Source organism: Falco cherrug, chromosome 1 (genome assembly GCF_023634085.1).
Source record: "Falco cherrug isolate bFalChe1 chromosome 1, bFalChe1.pri, whole genome shotgun sequence".
NCBI classification, from domain to species: domain Eukaryota; kingdom Metazoa; phylum Chordata; class Aves; order Falconiformes; family Falconidae; genus Falco; species Falco cherrug.
Window position 1 is genome coordinate 1,477,337 of NC_073697.1, and position 18,989 is coordinate 1,496,325.

The 18,989-nt window shown below is 41.9% G+C and overlaps 1 protein-coding gene and 1 long non-coding RNA gene across 3 annotated transcripts in view; one reads left to right on the forward strand and one right to left on the reverse strand.

Moving 5' to 3' along the window:
• The window catches only part of WDR17 (WD repeat domain 17), a 65,200-nt gene extending 54,324 nt beyond the window's left edge, over window positions 1-10,876 (forward strand). The window contains exons 23-30 of the mRNA XM_055700911.1: window positions 647-667; window positions 1,634-1,745; window positions 2,480-2,621; window positions 2,707-2,809; window positions 3,684-3,785; window positions 6,169-6,264; window positions 6,445-6,628; window positions 8,373-10,876. Of these exons, the coding sequence (XP_055556886.1) occupies window positions 647-667; window positions 1,634-1,745; window positions 2,480-2,621; window positions 2,707-2,809; window positions 3,684-3,785; window positions 6,169-6,264; window positions 6,445-6,628; window positions 8,373-8,492 (880 nt within the window). The 3' untranslated portion in view covers window positions 8,493-10,876. The remainder of the gene's footprint in view (window positions 1-646; window positions 668-1,633; window positions 1,746-2,479; window positions 2,622-2,706; window positions 2,810-3,683; window positions 3,786-6,168; window positions 6,265-6,444; window positions 6,629-8,372) is intronic.
• On the reverse strand, window positions 8,047-17,287 carry LOC114016376 (uncharacterized). Of its 2 annotated transcripts, XR_008730680.1 has the most exons (5): window positions 17,141-17,287; window positions 15,597-15,781; window positions 13,764-13,953; window positions 12,911-13,023; window positions 8,047-8,627 (listed from the first exon to the last, which is right to left on the reverse strand). It is a non-coding gene; the product is annotated as an uncharacterized LOC114016376 (long non-coding RNA). The 2 variants fall into 2 exon arrangements; XR_003560797.2 differs by lacking the exon at window positions 17,141-17,287 and having other exon boundaries at window positions 13,764-13,867; window positions 15,597-15,998.
• Window positions 17,288-18,989: the final 1,702 nt, after the last annotated feature.

Below are 18,989 nucleotides of genomic sequence, written 5' to 3' on the forward strand. Positions count from 1 at the left end.
TTGTGCCCTTCCCCATCTTTCTGAATTTACAGCCTTGGAAAAATGTGTGAGTGTTTTAAGAACACAGTTTTCATTTTGTGTTTAGTACCTAAATATTACTAAAAGCAACCTTCTGCTATTCAGAAGGCTAGTGGTATTTTACTCAAGACTTAGTCACCTGATTTTGTTCTTTATATACTGACAGTTGATTCTTAAAAAAAAAAAACATTCCAGGTAATACAGTTTGTTGGCTTCTTTATTTTTTAAATAAACATTTTATTTCAATTTTTTGGCCGAGCAATTTCTAATCACTTAAAAAAAGATGTTTAAATTGCCTATGAAGATGAGTACATGAGAGTAACTGATCCTGAAAATAGTTTAAGAACTTGTGAAATATCCTATATTCTGAAAGAGCCTGTCTGTAACTTGGAAAAGTAGCTATTGCATAGTAATAGGATAACAGATTTTTCCAAAGACCTTTTGGCATTAGCTTCTTTAGATTGTCAAAAGGCATTGGAAAGCTATTTTTGCATTGCTAAAGTCTGTTTAACCTGACCCTTAGGTTTGCTGTTGTAGTTCAGTTATTTTCTATTAGATTTTTTTCCTTCATAAAGTAAGAATACAAAACAAAATTTTGTTCATTACTGTTTCAATGTCTTCCTTTTAGCTTTCCATCACTTGGATACAGGTATTTTGCTTCTTTATATATAGAGAGAGATTTGAAATGCGTGTGACTTTACTAATGCTTACAATAAGCTTGAACTAAGTGTTCTAATTTTTAAATTGTGATCATTACTTTAAAGTAAAGTAAAGCTGTAAATATTGGACAGTAGCTTACTTGAATATTTTTAAGCCAAGGACCACATTCTGAAAATCCAAGGGAACTCGGTCAGAGTTTTTGCCTTACACAGGCGCAAGTCAGTCTTGTGGGTCACAGGAGAAATGATGCCGGCATGATTAGAAGAGTTATAGAACAACCAGAATAATTGGTTATTAAATGCTCAATAGAATAATTGTTTTAAAATAATTTCTTAATATTTCCATGTTTTCCCTAGTGCTGCTTGTTATGTTAAGGAGGGGGTAACAAATGGTAAAAATTTAGGAATATTTGAGAAATGTCAGTTAAAACAGTTTTTCTTTCAGAAGGATGAAAATAGGTGTCACCTTTTTTTCTTGTTTAATCTCTTTTGTAATGTCACAAAGCACTAGCCTTTCTGGATGACTGACAGATGCTTTTTACTGATGACATGGAGCTCTATCCTGGAAGTTTGAGGATGGTTTCACGACACAGAGCCACATGAACATCCTTCCTTCTTTCATACGGGATGGGCCCTACTCTACCTTCCCATCCCTGCTCACATATACACCCACCTCACTTTGAGGTGGTTCTGATGCTTTAGGATTGCACAGCTGTTTAGTTCGGCCAACTAAAGCAACAGAAAATTAACACATGTATTCCAAATAAATACATTAAGCCTCATTTAGTGCACCAGTCTCCAAGGCTGAGGTTGCTTCTGCTCTTCTCTGGATATAGTTGTTGGGTTGCTGGGTTTTTTTGTAAACTCTTCTTTATAAAAGGAATGTAAAAGAGAAAACAGTCTCCTCCTATTAAAAACCATCAAGAGTAACTACATGTCATCTTTTGTTTGTGCAGGGATTTAGCAGCTGATCTTCTCATGATGATTCCTGATAATAAACTGCAGTTAGTAAAACTATGTGCTTTTTATCCGGGATGCGCAGCAGAAATAAGTGACTTGCATGAAAAGGTATGACAAAAAAGAATTTACCTGAATGCTAACAAGGGGTTATGTATTGATTTGTATACTTATTTCAGAAAACTGAAGGCCAAATACATTTGTAGGATAAATTTGTCACTAACAGTCTTATACGTTACATATCCTTTTTTGCTCTTTTAGTCCTCATTGACTTCATTTTTGGTATTGCACAAGAACTTTAGTTCTTTAAGTCTACTCTGTGTGTAGTCTTTCAATGACGTGGGTTATTTCCTGAAATAGCTTATGATCTTCAGAATTACCTGTCAGTATGATTTATAACCTCCTCATCACTGAAGTGCAGCCTAATCATGTCTTGGCACCTCAGCTTTCTGTACTATCCTGAATTGGGTTTACATTTTATGCCTATTATTTCCTTTAAATCACCACTTTCCTCTTCAGCAGTAGAAGGGTCTGCTCCACTAACTTCCTTAAGGTTCAACCCAGACTGCATATCTATTAAACAGTAGTTAAAGGTTCACAAAAACATTAGCAATGGAAACTGATACTGCTTAAATTAAAGTTGCAGAACCTTCTCCTTCTATGTTGTTCTCTGATCTAGATGACTTTCTTAATGCACGTTATATGCAGGTATGTGCTTCAAATCATGACTATTCTTTCAGAGAACGTTTGATCTTATTGTTATGTGCAAACTTCAGTATATCTATGCATCTTAGAGAATTGTTTGAATGTTACAGTAATTCTTTGGCAAAATCTTTGTTTTCCAGTGTAATCTTCCTGATGTAGAAGAATGTATGCGGTTGGCAGAGACATTTCAGGCAGATGGGGATATATTCGAAACTATAAAGTACTATTTGTTAAGCACAGAACCTGAAAAGGCTCTCCCTGTTGGCATTCAGTACGTGAAAGGTAGATACTTGGATGAAGAAACCTTTAAAGCCTAAGTCATTTGTACAGCTTGCTTCTTGAGATATTTTTGTTTGTTTTTCAACAGAACAACTTTGTGGCTCAGATTGGACTTTAGATTCAGTTTGTCCATATCTTGATCTTCTAAGTTACATACGCACTGAACGATTAGTGTTGCATAAATGCAGTGAGTAAGTATATTTTCCTTACTTATAAAAGTGGAATTTTCATTAAAGGAAACTTCTGGAATTAATAAATATATATATATATATATATATATATGTACACTGTTAGTATCATTTTTTGTTTATCAGAAGAGGGGTACAGAAGAACTTCAGCAAGCAGGCTAATTCCCAATCTGGAGAACAGAATGTGGAATTTTCCTAAATGTTTATGGTTTGGCAAGAAGAAAAAAGATACTTTATTGCTTCATTCTCTGTGGGGCATTTACAATGAGTGAAGAATCTCACTTTGATAAGCTCTTGGTTTCAGTTTCCTGAAGGAGAAGAGCAGTGGTGCCAGACACAATATGGATTATTATGTTAAAGTGTTTAAGGAAATTTGAGCTGTCATTCTCAGAATTAACTCTTAAAATAGCTGGATAGCTGTGGTTCACCTTTATGACAGGTGGTTGAAGCTATGACTGCACAGGTGTATGTGTGAAGACCTAGAAGGAGCAAAAAGCGTAACTCTTACCTGCAGCCTGTGGGAGAACTTGGCAAAACCCAAGTTCACACTAATATGAGGGGCAATTTTATTTACGTTTAGAGTTTTATCACATTCAAAGGTCATAGCGACATTGTTTTTGTAACTTTACATGATTATGCTTAATAACTATCTGTTGTATGTGTTATTTAAAATTTACTAATTGAGATCAGTATAAAGCGGATGGAGTCTCTTGTAACAATTACATCACACAGAAAGTAAGCATAAAGAGAAATCATATATTCTCCACAAAAGATGGGTGGATAAATTAGGTTTTAAAATTATAATTTGAATATGAGTTTGTTTAATATTTTTGCAAATGCTTGGTTTTGTTCATGATTAATACTTGTCAACTTACAGATTTCGGAATGAGTTGCTGATTTTATGTGGTTACATTGGTGCTTTACTTGCTATCAGAAGACAGTACAATAGCATTGTACCTGCACTTTATGAGTATACAAGGTAATATTATGTTTTCTGTATGCCATGCATTGTCCCTACTTCCTGCTTCACACACACCCCCTCAAAAAAAAAAAAAAAAAAGGTAAAAAAAAGTATCTGAGTTCCCAGTTCTGTTATAAAGTTGAAGGGTTATACCCATACCTGCATATAAAACTTTCTCTACTCTTTCTCTACTTTCTTTATGCGTTATACACGTAGAAGTTTCTGAGTTAATGCAGCAAATTATGAATCCCAGATTTCAGGCAAATTCTTAATTCTGTAAGACAAACTTGTAGAAGTAGATGAGTATTCAGCATTACCTCCATGCATGATTATATGTTCACTGTAACAGTTCTAATCTTGCGTTGATGTGTAGACCATCTGCCAAGAATTGCTCCATAGCAAAAAGGACTTGCATTTAGAGTTCATGACTGGGCACTAGCTTGATTCCCACTAAGAAACTTGGCTTGACCTTTTGTTACTCAATGAGTTAATGTTCCTTTCTGTTACTGAATGAACTAATGTTCCCAGGCGTTAATACACTTGACCTGGCCCACTTGATACAACCTGGTCTGGTCCTGCCTGCTTGGCCCACCTCAACCCCAACCAGTCACCTGACTTGACCTGACCCAGCTAGGCCCACCTGACTAGACTTGACTAACTTGAAACAGCTCAGCCCAAACCAATTGACTTGATTTGACCTCAATGACTTCACACGTCCTACCTTGGCTCACTTGACGTGACTGGACTTGCCTTGACTTTACCCAACCCACTAAGTGACCTGACTTGGTCCATTTGACTTGACTAGACTCGGCTTCACTTGACCAAGCCCACTTGACTTGACCAGACTTGGCTTCACCCACTTGGACTTGAACCAACCAACTTAGACTTGATCAGTAGACTTGATGAAGATCAGTAATCTTTATGTTATCTGGTAAATAAAACAGGCTTGCATACAATACTTTAGTATTCCTTACTCGGAGTACAACCACAATTGTTTAGGCTTCCTGTCTGCTTTGGTTACGATACTACTATCCAGCTGACTCATGTCCGTTTCTCTCTTACAATTTGGGACTGTCAGATCCTTTTGGGTTTGTCACCTGACTTGCTGGGTGTCACACCAGGATGTCACTGATTTCATAGTGAAAGCTGTGTTAGTATTTTTCTAGCTGTTACTTCTCCCCTAGCTGCTCTAACTGACCACTGTAGCTTTGCTATATCAGCTCATTTATCTCTGCATCAAAAATAAATGTTACGTGTATGTTGTCCAGTCCTTTCCCACCTTATTTGAATTCTGAGCTTTCCTGCACCTCCTGACACTTTATCAGAATTGCCTGCCAAAGATAATTAAACAACATAAATTTAACACATCTTAGAATTGTGCATTTGCCCCTTTTCTTTGAGTCCTCTTCAGCAGATGTCTCAACAGCACGCCTTTCCTCTTAGTCATCCTCATCTCTGAAACATGGTGAGAGGTAGGGAAAAGGGAAAAGAACTGTTTGGTGGTTTTGGTTTTTTGTTTGTTTTTTTTTTTTTTTTCCTGAGCAGTCAGACTTAATGGATGGAAAACAAGAAGATGAAATATAACCTTTTCCAGAAGGGCTATTCTGATATGGAAATTAATAGACTAGTAACAAGCTATATTTGACTCAGTCTGTGATACTTTGGCTTGTCAAGCTTCAAGTTTTCCTGAGGTTTAAAGAACCACAGGACGATACTGCTTTAATTTTTTTTTTCTCAGATTGCCCCCAATATTTTCAGGATTCATAGATTTTTAGATTCCATCCCATTTAAACTGGACACTTACATGCTTAAATTGGACATTTTTAAGGCATCCCAACACAAATGGAAGTTTGCTGAATTAGGTCAGGTAATAACTGACCCTTGTATTATATTTTGATAAATAAAAAATGCATCCATGGCAAAATTTTTGAAACTGTTTTCCACAAGTAATCAGGTGAAACAAGGCTGTCCCAGAGCATGTGTTGAACCATGTTACTCTAACTGTGTTTTTATCGTATCTACTGTATATAGGCAAAATGGGTCCTTATTTTTAGTAAAGTTGTCATTATTAAGAAATAAGAATGCATATATTCCTAAAATATAGAATGGCCTCAAAGAAAAAAAAAATAGAGCTAGTTGAAGACAGTTTTAATAAGAGGGTGTAAATAGGGATAACTAAACCCAAACTTAAATAAAAATGTATACTTTTATGTGTAGTAATTTAATATTTCTAAGGTTTAATATAGTGATTATTGTGAAGGATCAATATATTTCCATAAAGTTATTTCCATATCCAATTAAAAATTAGTTTTATATTACTACTGTCTGTCTTGTTTTACTTCTAAGAAAATATTCACTATTAGAAAAGATTTGGACTTCAATTACTTGCATTCCTTTTCAGTCAGCTTTTAAAAAGACGGGAAGTATCTGTACCTTTGAAAATTGAACAGCTTTCTGAGGAACTAGATGCATGGAGAGCTTGTACTCAATTAAACAAGTAGGTGGAAACATATAAAATTACCATCAATGAGACTATTGGTATTTCACTGTTTAGTTGCAAGTACAGTATTTCCTTTGTAAAATCTGAATAGGAATGTAAAAAAATGAGTACTTTGTGTCTTCATTTTTAACACAAATTAAGAGATATCGTTGAGAAACAGGTGTCTTTTGCTCACAGGCCTACCGATGAATTGCAGTGTACCCCGCCGTCTGAATGGCAGAGGACGGTGTATTCAGTGCTCGTGTCACGAATACAGGAGGAGCCTCTGAAAGGAATGGTTGGGCCCGACTATGTCACGGGATCAAATCTGCCTAGTCATTCAGATGTTCACATTTCTTGTTTGACAGGGCTGAGGATACAGGTACGGTTTCAGAGCGCTGACGTGTTCTTTCTCAGTGATGGTATTGACCAGTTGTGAGGTTGGCATATCACTGGGGAGGAAAAATGTTTTCCCTGTTCTCACAGTAGCAGAAGTGAAAGAGGCCAAGCGCTGACATCTGTTATACAAGAAAGGCCATATGAAGAATTGTCCAATCAAATAATTGCCCAGCTTCCCCATCCGAAACTTTCTAATTTCCATGGGAAAGACAGATTTCCTTTGCCAAATATTCTGTCTAAAGTGCATGTAGCTTCTTATCTACTACCTCACCACAGCTTGAATAAAAACCAGGAAATTAGTTATCTTCAACCACATAGTAACATTATTCTGTTGTTAGTATTCATCATTAGGGAAATGTATACTATAAAACTTGTAAATCATGATTAATCAAAGTCAGATATTAAAGATCAAATATAGTGATTCTTTACTATATGCGATCATTACTTGCATAGAATTTATGATCAAAACATACCAGTCCTAATATATGCCATATATAAGTATATACCATACTTCTTGGTATATGTTGTTATTTCCATAAAGGGAAGAGTCACAGAGCCTGGAAACACTACTCTCGGGCTCCTGTCTCCAGGCAGTGCCTCAGTGTGAATTTGCTCCCTTGTAAGAGCCTGACTCTGTTTCTTCTGTCCAATGCAACATCCCAGCCCGAAAAGTAACGGGCTTGTTCAGGGATTAACAGGGAGAGTTTTGTGTCGGAAACTGGAGATTGGAAAATGCTAGTGGGACTTCAGAGATGAACAAAATTCACAACTGCAACCATCAAGTCTAAAAAAACTTGCTGCCAACACTTCCATGTTAGACCAGTGGTCCCTGGCTATGGCTTTACTCTCAACATCTGCGAACAGCCACGTACAGCCACCTTTGTTACGATCCATCCAACAAGAATAGCAAACATGGTGTCACCGGCTTGTCATCTACGCTGTCCATGTCATCTACATATTTCTGGATTAGTGAACGTTAGGAGTCATTGCCTTAGGCATGCAGATCAGCTCACTAATCACTTAGTATTTATTAACTAAGGTATAGTAGCTGAACTGCAGTTTACAAATTGTGGTTTGTAAGCTTTAAGTAGCAAGTCTGGAGAGCTTAACTCTTCAAGAAAGCACTCCTTATCTGAACTGCAGCTTTGAGACCACATTTTGTCAAATGGAAGTAATTAGCAAATAGCTCCTCTTCCATCAGATAAATTAGTATTTTGTCCTTTTTACAGTGAACATGTGAAATTATTCTGCAGACTGCATGTAGACTCCATGTTTTCAAACGATTCATTGGAGGCATTATATTGGGGGTTTTTGCACATGGGGAAGCACACAAATCAGCACAGGTAATGTCAGACACAATGAAATATGTATGGTATTCTGAAGGGAAAACCCCTTGTTACCTCAGTTTCTAATTCAGGTTAAATTTAATTCTAGACTAATTGACAAACATACACAAAACACCACCATTACTAAAAATGAAACTAAAAATTTAAGGGTTACTAAATGTTGGGTCTCCAGATCTTGGAACATGGCAAGTTCAACTAATTTATAATGTATAACTGTTATCAAAGCTTGAAGTCGGTGGGGTACAAGTCTTGCACAAACACAGATGATAGTTGTCAGGTTTTCACGTTCTTCTCAGAACAAAATGTGCGTCCTGTTGCAGTAGCTTTACACATTACGTGTACTTCTTTTTCTTTCCCTCCCCAAACTTTTTTGCTGTACAGGGTCCAGTGTTCTTCCTTGAAGACGGAAAATCTGCTATTTCACTGAATGATGCTTTGATGTGGGCAAAAGTGAATCCTTTTTCACCACTAGGAACAGGAATACGACTTAACCCATTTTGATGAGGTATTTTCCTCTGTACTTTGTAGTGCTTAAAATAACACTCTGGGGGTTAATACTGATTTAACCTTGATTGTCAAAGGACAGAAAGATGGCAGTTGATTCCTCCTGAAGGGCAATTACTTGGACTTCAAAAACTGTAAAATGAGAACAAGAAAAGGATTTCTATACAAATGCTTGTTGAGAATCCAAAGAAGAAGTTATTTGAGAATCCAAAGAAAAAAGTCCTAACTTCATAGACAGCCATGTCTTTTTTTTTTCTCTTTAAATAAGAGTAGTGTTGTCAGACAATACAGACATACTTCAGTCAACTCTGTGTAAACAGATGCTTTGTAAAGGAAGTAAGCAACTATCTGCACACTATCAGGATATTGATAACAAACTGTGAAATCCATCAACATGCTTTCAAATGCATAATAATAGAATTACTTTATTGATAGCCACTGCAACCTGGTTTTAGAATGAATGAAATCCTGTGGCAGTTTCACACATTTGTGGCCCCCTTTTTAATTTTCACTAAAATTTACGTACAGGATTCTACAGCAAAAGTAAAATCTAAAAAGTGCTTAGGTTTTTTGTTTCATACATTGATTATTGTGCTTTAACAGCAGTACAAAGATGTTTACTAATGTTTTGTTTAGATAGGTTTGAATATCTAGATTATAAAAGTCTATTTTCTAATAAATTAATCTTTGGCAGCTGTCCCCCTTACACTTTCATGGAAATTAAAATGTATTTATAAAAACTTTTTTTAAAAAAACACAAAGGATTTGTAAGGAACAAACAGCAAATGTATTACAATTATTTAAATATGTTATGTACATTTAAAATATTTGTTTTCTTTTTATATTTTGTATTAGTTATAAATATACATATAGTATGACAGACCAGGAGTAAATACTTCTGCATATATTTTTATTCACTAAAGCTATGCTCAAATGGAAAGAAAAATATGGTAATAGAATACCAAGAGTATTTAAATTTTAAAGCTATGTATAGTATGGAATTTAATCATAAGGCAACTCTAATTAATTATTCTTATTAATAATTCTTAGAATTAATCACCTGTAGAAAAGATGCCTTGGTTATAGTATTCTTTATTAGCTTAATTAATGGCATACAATCAGAAATCGACTTTATCTGTTACAGTTTTTTGCTGCTGCTTTAAAATAAATATTTAAATCCTGATAGTTACATAAAATGTAAAGAAGTTCCGATTAAAAATTGGCAGAACTATTTCTAGAGAAACTTGTACAACTGGAAATAACACAAGGTATCTTTTAGCAGACCCTATTGAATAAAATCGTCAATATATAGGTAAGCAATGCCCTCGTTTAACTAGAAATAACAATGCCACTTTGCTGGAAAGGTGGGATGGAGATTAAAATAAAAAATTATTCCCCACCCTCAGGCTTTTTTTTTTTTTTTTTTTTTTAATTTTAATGCCCCTCTTTAAATTCATTCTGTCAGTGTTCTGGAGTATTATTACAGGGTTTCTAGCCTAAGAATACATTGTGGGGGGGGGATGGGGTGGGGGACTTAGCTCTTTTGTATGTACAAAAACATTTTTGTACATACTTGGATGCTGGAACAGAATGTTTTCCTTTTTGCAGGTGTTGTTTAGAAAATGTTTTCCTTTGTTTAACCTTGTGGAGCTTGGGGAATGAGAGTTGGATTTTAGAAATAAAAATTCATAGTTTTTAAAAGAATCTTCCAGCAGTCAGTATCTGATGTGTTGCTTCTGTCAAATAAAAGGCTAGCTATCTTCTAGCACATAAATTGAAAAACCTTGCGTGTAGAAGTTGTTAATACAGAGCTGGAGAGCAAAGGTAAGAGCTGAACATGCAGCCCCACGACTGAGGATTGGGATCTGAAGGATTGACTCAACTGCCACTCTACTATATTTCAAATCTTTTGCTGTGACCTAAGGATTTTTACTGATACTTCATAGTTTAAATATCTTCCGATATGTAGTCTAACTGCATCGATTGCGCTTAAATTGTGCCTTAACATGGAATCTTAGACAAATCTCCTCCCTCTTTAAATTGGACAGTGAGGGTTAAGAACTCTTTCGTTGCTAAAATATGAAAATCAAGTTAAAAAGGGCACTTCTATATCTAGAATCCATCAGGTAACAGTAATTGTGAATAAAATGAGGTTGCATTTTCTTAAAGGTGGTTGTACCCTATGTGGTGAGTGCGGGGAACATGCAGAAAAGGTTGTAATTGTGTCTGCTGCTACAACTGTGGTTGCAACTGTCAAACTATAGATTCATCACTTTCAAAAATAATTTGAGATTGTTTGCTAATGTGTGACTTCATTGTCTGGCACAGCTAGTCAAATGCAAATATTTCCCCGTAATATTAAAGAATCCTTCCTCTTCAAATGATTGTTTGACTCTTCTGTAAAAGTCATATTTCTATCTGAGTGAAGAAATCTATCAAGCTATACAGCTAGTGCTTTTCAATTACTGTTACATCTCAGTTAAGTTTAACATCACTTTATCCCTACAAAATTAAATTAATTGTTCTACTGAAAGAATCTGACCAACATTACTGACACGTTTATAAGCTTTACAGACTGCAGTCACATGTGTGACTTTCCCAGGTGGGTTCCAAAACAATACCAAAAAATTCAGTCATGCTATAAACTCTTCTTATTGCAAAGACTGCCTTTAAAATTAGATATGACACTTGATATCCATGTTGTTGAATTTCTTCATTGGGTAAAATCATTTAAATAAAAAATTACAAAAATTTAAGATTACACTAACACAAGAAACATTCATTACATAGAAAACTAAACTACTGAGTCTAGATACCTTTTTCACAATAGGCATTAGTGGATTTTTTATTTTTTTTTTTAATATTTCATATTTATGTAGGAAGCAAATGAAATCTAGGATCACCTTTCCTGTAGATAAAAATCGCTAAAACCAGAGGATGGGAAATATATTTCAAAAAACAGTTGTGAAGACCAGCATCCATTTGCACAGTAGGTCAAGATATGAAGTACGCTTTCAGAATTAGTGAAAATTTCACATGCAACAATTATACTTTGTGGCTTCTAATGTGTATCAGTAACATCTATGTCAGAAAAATCCACTGATAAAAACACTAAACCAGCTCTAGGAAGAAACTGAGCTGAAAAGGAAACAAGGCTATGTTACAAAAACAAGTAAATTGCAGTATTGCAGAAGTTAAGAAATAATAATAAAAGCTATATTTTAGAATATGGTTATTTCAAAGAGGTTTTCAATTTATTTGCTTAAAAGTAAATTGTTCCCTAACAGACAGTAAATTTGAAATTCTTTTTGTTGGTCATGCAGTCAACACTACTGCAATCAGAATGGGGTTTGTGTTTCAAAGTCCCACTCTCTGGGTAATCCTTCCAGGAGCCTCCTGGGAGGTACCAACTGTCCATGCATCCATCCCAGCGGGATTTGTCAGCTTGTTTCACCTGGCCTTCTTTAAAATGAAGACCTGTTTTGCCACTTGTTTCTGAGATCTCTAGATGCATGTGGCGGGAGAAATACTGGAAAATTATGTTAAAAGAAACAGCAGCTTTTGAAGATTCGAGGTATTCAAACTCCATAATTTAAAAGTGACAATGCTATTTTAATCACCTTTTAGTTTAAATTTAATGTACAAGTTTATCATTCAACAGTGAAAGAAGGCTTCATCTTTCCTTATGAAAGCAGCATTTTTAGCCCTACACATACATAATGCCAAAGCATTACTGTCTTCTGAGGGTACGAGCATTTGAACCAACGTAGACTGGTGGTGGTGGGAAAAGGGAAAAATATGTACAAAGAACCTGAAAATTGATCTGACCGATCAGTTTGGGAGTATTGCTAGCAACGTCCAAACCAGCCAAACACACTGGCAGCTATTCAGCAGCACGCCTGTGAACAGGACTCGGACTTGCTCTAGAGCTGACTATGAATATCCCACTTCTCTGGCACCGTATCCTACAGTTCCCTACACAGTAAAGACACCTGTCAATGCTGTGCGAATTATTGATTAAATAAGGGCAAGAACACCTGCCCAATCCCACATTCATCAACAGGATAAAGATCTCAGTTACATAAATGGAGGAAGGAACATCAATTTCAGTATAGTGACAGTGCGCAGAATAAATCAAAGCTCTGAGGAACATACCAGAAGCAATTTTGAATATTGGAGTAATTTCTACAGATGTCATGCCAGGAAAAAGCTCAAAGCAATTTTATATTAAAAAGAAAAAATACTGGCAACCCCCCCCAAATCTCCTGTTTTCTAAGAAATTGTATCTCATGTCTTCAAATTCTAAACTCAAAATCTCTTTGTTGCCTTTATAACCAAAGTAAACCAAAACCATGTAACATTGCAATCTGAAAAGAATAAAACGAAGACTTACATGATGTGAGAAACAAACTTACATGATCCGACAAGCAGTTTTTCCTTTGGGATACAAGCTATATTCTCAGGGGATGTGGTGAACAAAGATGGTGAACTGCATGTTGTCCCAAACTTGGGCTAATGGTAAACCACCCTGTAAAGCAAAAATCACAAGTTGTTCATTTCAGCAGTTTGTTAAGCATCTGATCAGTAAGTTTTTCAGTTTTCTAGTTTATTGGCAGTTACTACCCTTCCCCCACCTGACTGACACCCGGGTGATCTTTGGCAGCTGTATAAAATGAATATTACACACCAAAAAAAGAAACGAACCCACTACAGAGAAGGGGAAACATTAAACAACAAAAGGTTGTATGGGAAATCTTTTAAATCAAATGGTTTGCATCTGTTGAAAACAACTAAAATGAGATGCTTTCAGCATTGATGAGATCATCATAAATAAGCATGAAATTGAATGTTGAGAGATTACACAATATGTCTTGAAACCACATATGGTGATTTGAACAATTTTAACTATTTGAAGAGTAAAATCATTAAGTCATTCTAGTTAAACATCTTGCTTGGCAAAGCAGGTCCGATATTAAAGAAAATGAAATAAAAAACCCCCCAAAAACACCACCTCTGACAGACTCTGATCACACCCATCCTTCTGATGATCCTGAACAAAATTTTCATTTAATGTCTGTCGATCGCTATATTCTTTTCAGAAATTTTAAAGATGCAGCTAAAAGACCAACTGACCTGAAGTTTAATGTTTAAATTCTGATTGCATATGCTTCATTTATTCCTGCAACTACCACTGACATCAAGAAGCCGGAAGTACTGCCCCTGTACATGCAACACATGGTGCATTAAAAAGTAGGAGAGATTTTTTACCTTGGCTTGGGGCACAGAATGGACTCGTATGGGAATGTTGGGTTCCATGTTGGTACCAGCATTTTGAGAAGGACACTGAGAGCTCACAGTGGTGCAGAAAAGGGCTCCAAAACAAAACAAACAGGAGAACTTGATCTCATTTGGGAAGCATCATTGATAGGGCCATGATGTCTTTTTACTGAGACAGTGTCTTCCAAAAAAAAAAAAAAAAAAAAAAAAAAGACACACTTAGGAAGTTGAATGTAAGAAAATTCAAGTGAAATGCTGTGGCCTACAAGGCAGAGGATGTCAAACTAGACAGGCTGATGATCTCTTTAGACCTCAAAATACCTGAACTGGTTGCAGTAAGACCGATACATGTACAAACAGTTGCAAGACTGGATCGCTACAGGAGTATGATTTTTCTGAAAAAGGTCATATAGTTTGCCTTACAGAAGAAAGCAGTAATAAACAACATTAAAATGAACAGAATTATGAATTCAGACTAATTTAAAAATGTCCTTTTAACTCTTGAAGACCATCTGATAATACCATGGATCCAATGCATTACACTCATTATCCACATAAGTTAAATTAACCTAATTAGCAGAAGGAGGAAAAAATCAGCTACTGCATCATTACTTCCCCTGTTCATCTTAAGGCTGAACCAACCCAGTCCTCTCAGCCACTCCCTGTACATCAGCCCACCACCTGCCTTGGTGGCCTTTCTTGGACTCGCACCAGTATGTTAACGGATGATTTGTACTGGGTTGCACTGAGTGCAGTACTCCAGGTGCAGTCTCACAGGGGCCATAAAGAGGCTCAGAATTGCTTCCAAAAGTGCCACCATATCACACCCTCAGTGACCCAGCCCAAGGTGCTGCTGACCCCCACTGCTGCAAGGGCACCGTCCACCTCGTTCTCCATCAAGCGCTCCTGCGTCCGTTTCCGCAGCACTCTGTTCTAACCAACTGGCCGCTGCCTGTAGCAGCGCATGGGTTGGATACTCCATCCCCAGTAGTGCACTCTGTCTTTGCTGACTGTTATGTCCTGTCAGCCCATTTCTCCAGCCTGCTGAAGTCCCTCATGAACCCGGAGGGACCTTCAGCGGGTCAGTCACTCCCCTATTTGCTCTGTGTGCCCTCCATTCCATTGTTCCAGGTCATTAATAAAGACATTAAGCGATAGTGGCCCAAGAGGTGATCCCTAGGAGACACTGCCTGTAATGGCCATCAGCTGGGCATCACCTACAGCCCTGTGATCACAGCCCTTTGAATGTGACGGCCAGCCAGTGTTCCATCTGCCTCATCATCTTCTGTCTCAGTAATTTGACTACAAGGACACTCTACCACACTCGCTGCTATCCCCTTGAACCCAAAGCCATTTACTTCTTTAAAGAATACTGGTGACAAGTTATAGTCTCTCTGCTGTAGGTGTAATGACTCAGCCAAGAAGAGCTAAGGAACTCAGCAGCTTCTTTCAGCAATAAGGAGTGGCCGAGGGGAGCATTTATCAATCACATGTTAATGGTGGAAGTGCTATTTATTAAATTTAAGTTTTACTCCAGCAGCGTAACAGTGATATACCACCCAAGGACTATTGGACGTAGCCAGAGAGCAGTCAACAAACACCGTGACACACTGGAAAAACTTCAGAAGTCTGTACGCGTGACCAATTCATCGCTGCTCGCTGCCTTCGCATGTCACTCTGACACGTAGCACTGTAGCTGCGGTGGAATATGACTGTCCCAAGCTCTGGTCCTGCTGCTCTGCTTTTTAAGGGGAAAAAAACCCCAAAAAACCAAACCAAACCAAAAACTCCAAAAAAACCTAACAACAAAAACACTTAACTCACATGGACCCTCGTCCCTCTCCTGTGCATATTGCCGATGGCATTAACCCTCTATCTCTGTTAAGACCTGGCTCCATGATCCCTCCTGTTGGCCTCACGCTGTTACTCTCGGCAGCCTTTGGAGCTGTTGCTCTGGTGCCTCGTAACAGCGGCAGTAACCAGCCTCCCCGCCCTGAAGTTCTTCAGTTCTGAAGGAAAAAAGAAAAAGTGTTAAGGAATTGATTACATCATTGACAAAAAAAAAAAAATCACTAAAGAACTACGAGTTCTCTAGCTTCTGCCGTTCCACTTTCATCTGGAAAACAGGGGAGCCCGTACGCAAACGTCCCGACCAGCCCGAGCGAGGGGCCTGGGGCTCCCGCCCCGAAGCCGCCAGCGGGGTCACGGCTTCTCCCAGCCCACACCGCCGCTAAACGCACCTTCCCCCCCGCCTGGGCCATCTCCTACCGCGGCGCGACGAGCTACGGGAGACCCTTGAGCTACAGCTCAGGGTGCCCGCCGCCCGGCCCCGCCCCGCCCCGCCCCGCCGCCCGGCGCCGCCCGGCCCCGCCCCGCCGCCCGGCGCCGCCCGGCCCCGCCCCGCCGCCCGGCGCCGCCCGGCCCCGCCCCGCCCCGCCGCCCGGCCCCGCCCCGCCCCGCCGCCCGGCCCCGCCCCGCCCCGCCGCCCGGCCCCGCCCCGCCCCGCCGCCCGGCCCCGCCCCGCCGCCCGGCCCCGCCCCGCCGCCCGGCCCCGCCCCGCCGCCCGGCCCCGCCCCGCCGCCCGGCCCCGCCCCGCCGCCCGGCCCCGCCCCGCCGCCCGGCCCCGCCCCGCCGCCCGGCCCCGCCCCGCCGCCCGGCCCCGCCCCGCCGCCCGGCCCCGCCCCGCCGCCCGGCCCCGCCCCGCCGCCCGGCCCCGCCCCGCCGCCCGGCCCCGCCCCGCCCCGCCGCCCGGCCCCGCCCCGCCCCGCCGCCCGGCCCCGCCCCGCCCCCCGCAGCTCCCACGCCGCTTCTGCTCCGCCAGAGACTTTGTGCAACAGGAAAAAAAAACAAGACTCGGGGCTGGACGGGCGCGAGGGAGCCACCCGCGCGGCTCCGTTAGCCGCACCGCGCGTTCCGGTTGCCCGAGAAGGCCCTTACTCGGCCCAGGGAGGGCTCGGACCCGAGGCCCCGCCCGGCCGCCGGCCCGGTGCTGCACGCGCCTCGCCCCCGCGCAGGGGGTGACCCCGCCCCAGCGGCCCGCCCGCGCGCAGCCCCGCCCCGCCCGCCGGGCGGCGAAGCCCCGCCCCCGCCGCCGGCCCCACCCCCGCGCGGCCCCGCCCCTGCCGCCAGTCCCGGCCCCGCGCGGTCCCGCAGCCCGCCGGCCGCTCGGGCCGCCGCAGGGCCCCGCCGCCAGCCCGGCCGGGGCGGCCGCAGGGGGCGCGGCTCCCGCTCAGCCGGGGCGGGGGGAGCGGCCGAGGCGCTGCGCCCGGTGGAGCACGGTGTCCGCAGCCCCCGGCCGCCCCCCGGCTGTGGCCGCGCCGCAGGGCCGGCCATGGCCCCGTTCAGCCCGGCGGTGGGGGGGTACCCACGTGTGCCCGGGGGCCGCACCGGAGCCGGCCCGCAGGGACCGCTCGGCTGGGTGCCCCGGCAGAACTGGGGTGTCACGCTGCTGGGTTGGGGTTCGTTTGTTGGTCGTCGTCCCCCCGCCCCCCGACAACGCCTCGCGATCTGCTGAGCCGCGGCCGCGTGACCGCTGATACTGCAGCCGGGGAAGGGCCCTCGGCGGCTCGGGGCGCTGCGGCAGCCCCGGACAGGGCTCTGACAGGGCTCGACGTCTGCTTCAGATCCTGCCCTCACCCAGATCCTGCCCCTCACTCACCCAGATCCTGCCCCTCACTCACCCAGATCCTGCCCTCACCCAGATCCTGCCCCTCACTCACCCAGATCCTGCCCCTCACTCACCCAGATCCTGCCCTCACCCAGATCCTGCCCCTCACTCACCCAGATCCTGCCCCTCACTCACCCAGATCCTCGCCCAGATCCTGCCCCTCGCGTTTCAATACGCGGTTTAACGCTTCTGTCCCACGGAGAAGCCAACAGCCCCACAGCCCCCCTGCAGCAGGGCCCCACGTAACGAGAGCTGTAACCAGCCCATTTCCTTCCATTTCCGCCTAAACAAGGGATCGTTTTTTGGAAAGAACTTCACCAAAGACTAATGTCAGGTATGTCGTTACTACCTTGTTTTGGTATGTGGCGTTAGCATGGTCTGCTGTGCCAAAGGCCTGTTTCAGCCCAGGGTCCTGCCAGGGCAGCAACACCCCTGCCCTACCTTGTCTGTTCCTGTTACACGGTAACAGGAGCGATGCCCGCTCCAGCTTGGCTCAGCCCGCCAAAGGGGCTCTATTTTCATATAATTAACTGGTAGCAAAATCTTAAAGATTATGTTGAGAGCTGCATGTTGCCACAATTGAAGTCATAGTATTACTGCAGGCTAGTTGGGGATTACTCTCCCAGCTAGTCTACCATTCTGTGGAATTACAGTAGCGCTGAATACCTGTAAGCTCTCTAGATGGTCTTGCTCACTCCTTGGATGACGGCAAGGATCAGTGCGAACGGTGGGAACAGACATTGCAAATGCCACAAGAGCACGGACACACCCTTTTGCAATGAGATGACTTTGCAATGATGTGACTCTCAGAAAAACTCCTACCATCATCTAATTTTGCTTCCAACAGGTGTTTTGCAGAACAGCCATGCGCGCCGAAACCTAATTTCATTGTATAGAACATGAGAGCGCCTTTTTTATATGACACTTTCCCCGAGTCAAACCTGAAAAGCGCTGCACACAGCCGAGGGTGAGGGTCGAAATGATCTCATTCTACATAGAGAAGTTCGATGGTGCCACCGTTGGCCTGGCACTTCCTTGTTTCTTGAAGTACTACACAGTAACGATATTGGTCACAGAATGAGTTATGCACTTCACTCGTAGGAGGGAAGCAGCAGTATGTTTATTGATATAAAAGTGATTTAACAAAGCTTGATAGTAAATGCGACAGTGGTTTAACAAGATTCGGTGGCAAGGTACACTTGATTGTTTACTGCGTAGAGCACAGAGTCAGACAAAACCATCAGGGAGACCCCCCCACCGAGTCATGACATTCAGAAGTGAGACCCTCGCCTTCTAAACTCCTTCTCAGAGGGGAGTTCAGGCGAGGCTGGATCCAGACTTTCTCCCAGGCTTGGTCAACAGTTTACGTCTAAAGCATTGTATGTGCGCAATCAGTCCTTTGTATCACATCGCTAAGATTTCAAGGTTTAGCGGGCTGTTAATCACTTACCAAGAATCTGTTGTGGCAAGGGATCTCTCAGCCTCGTGGAGTAGCCTTGAGGGGTGTCCCTACTCAAGGGGAGATCCTGGCGTGCAGCCCGCTGCCGTGC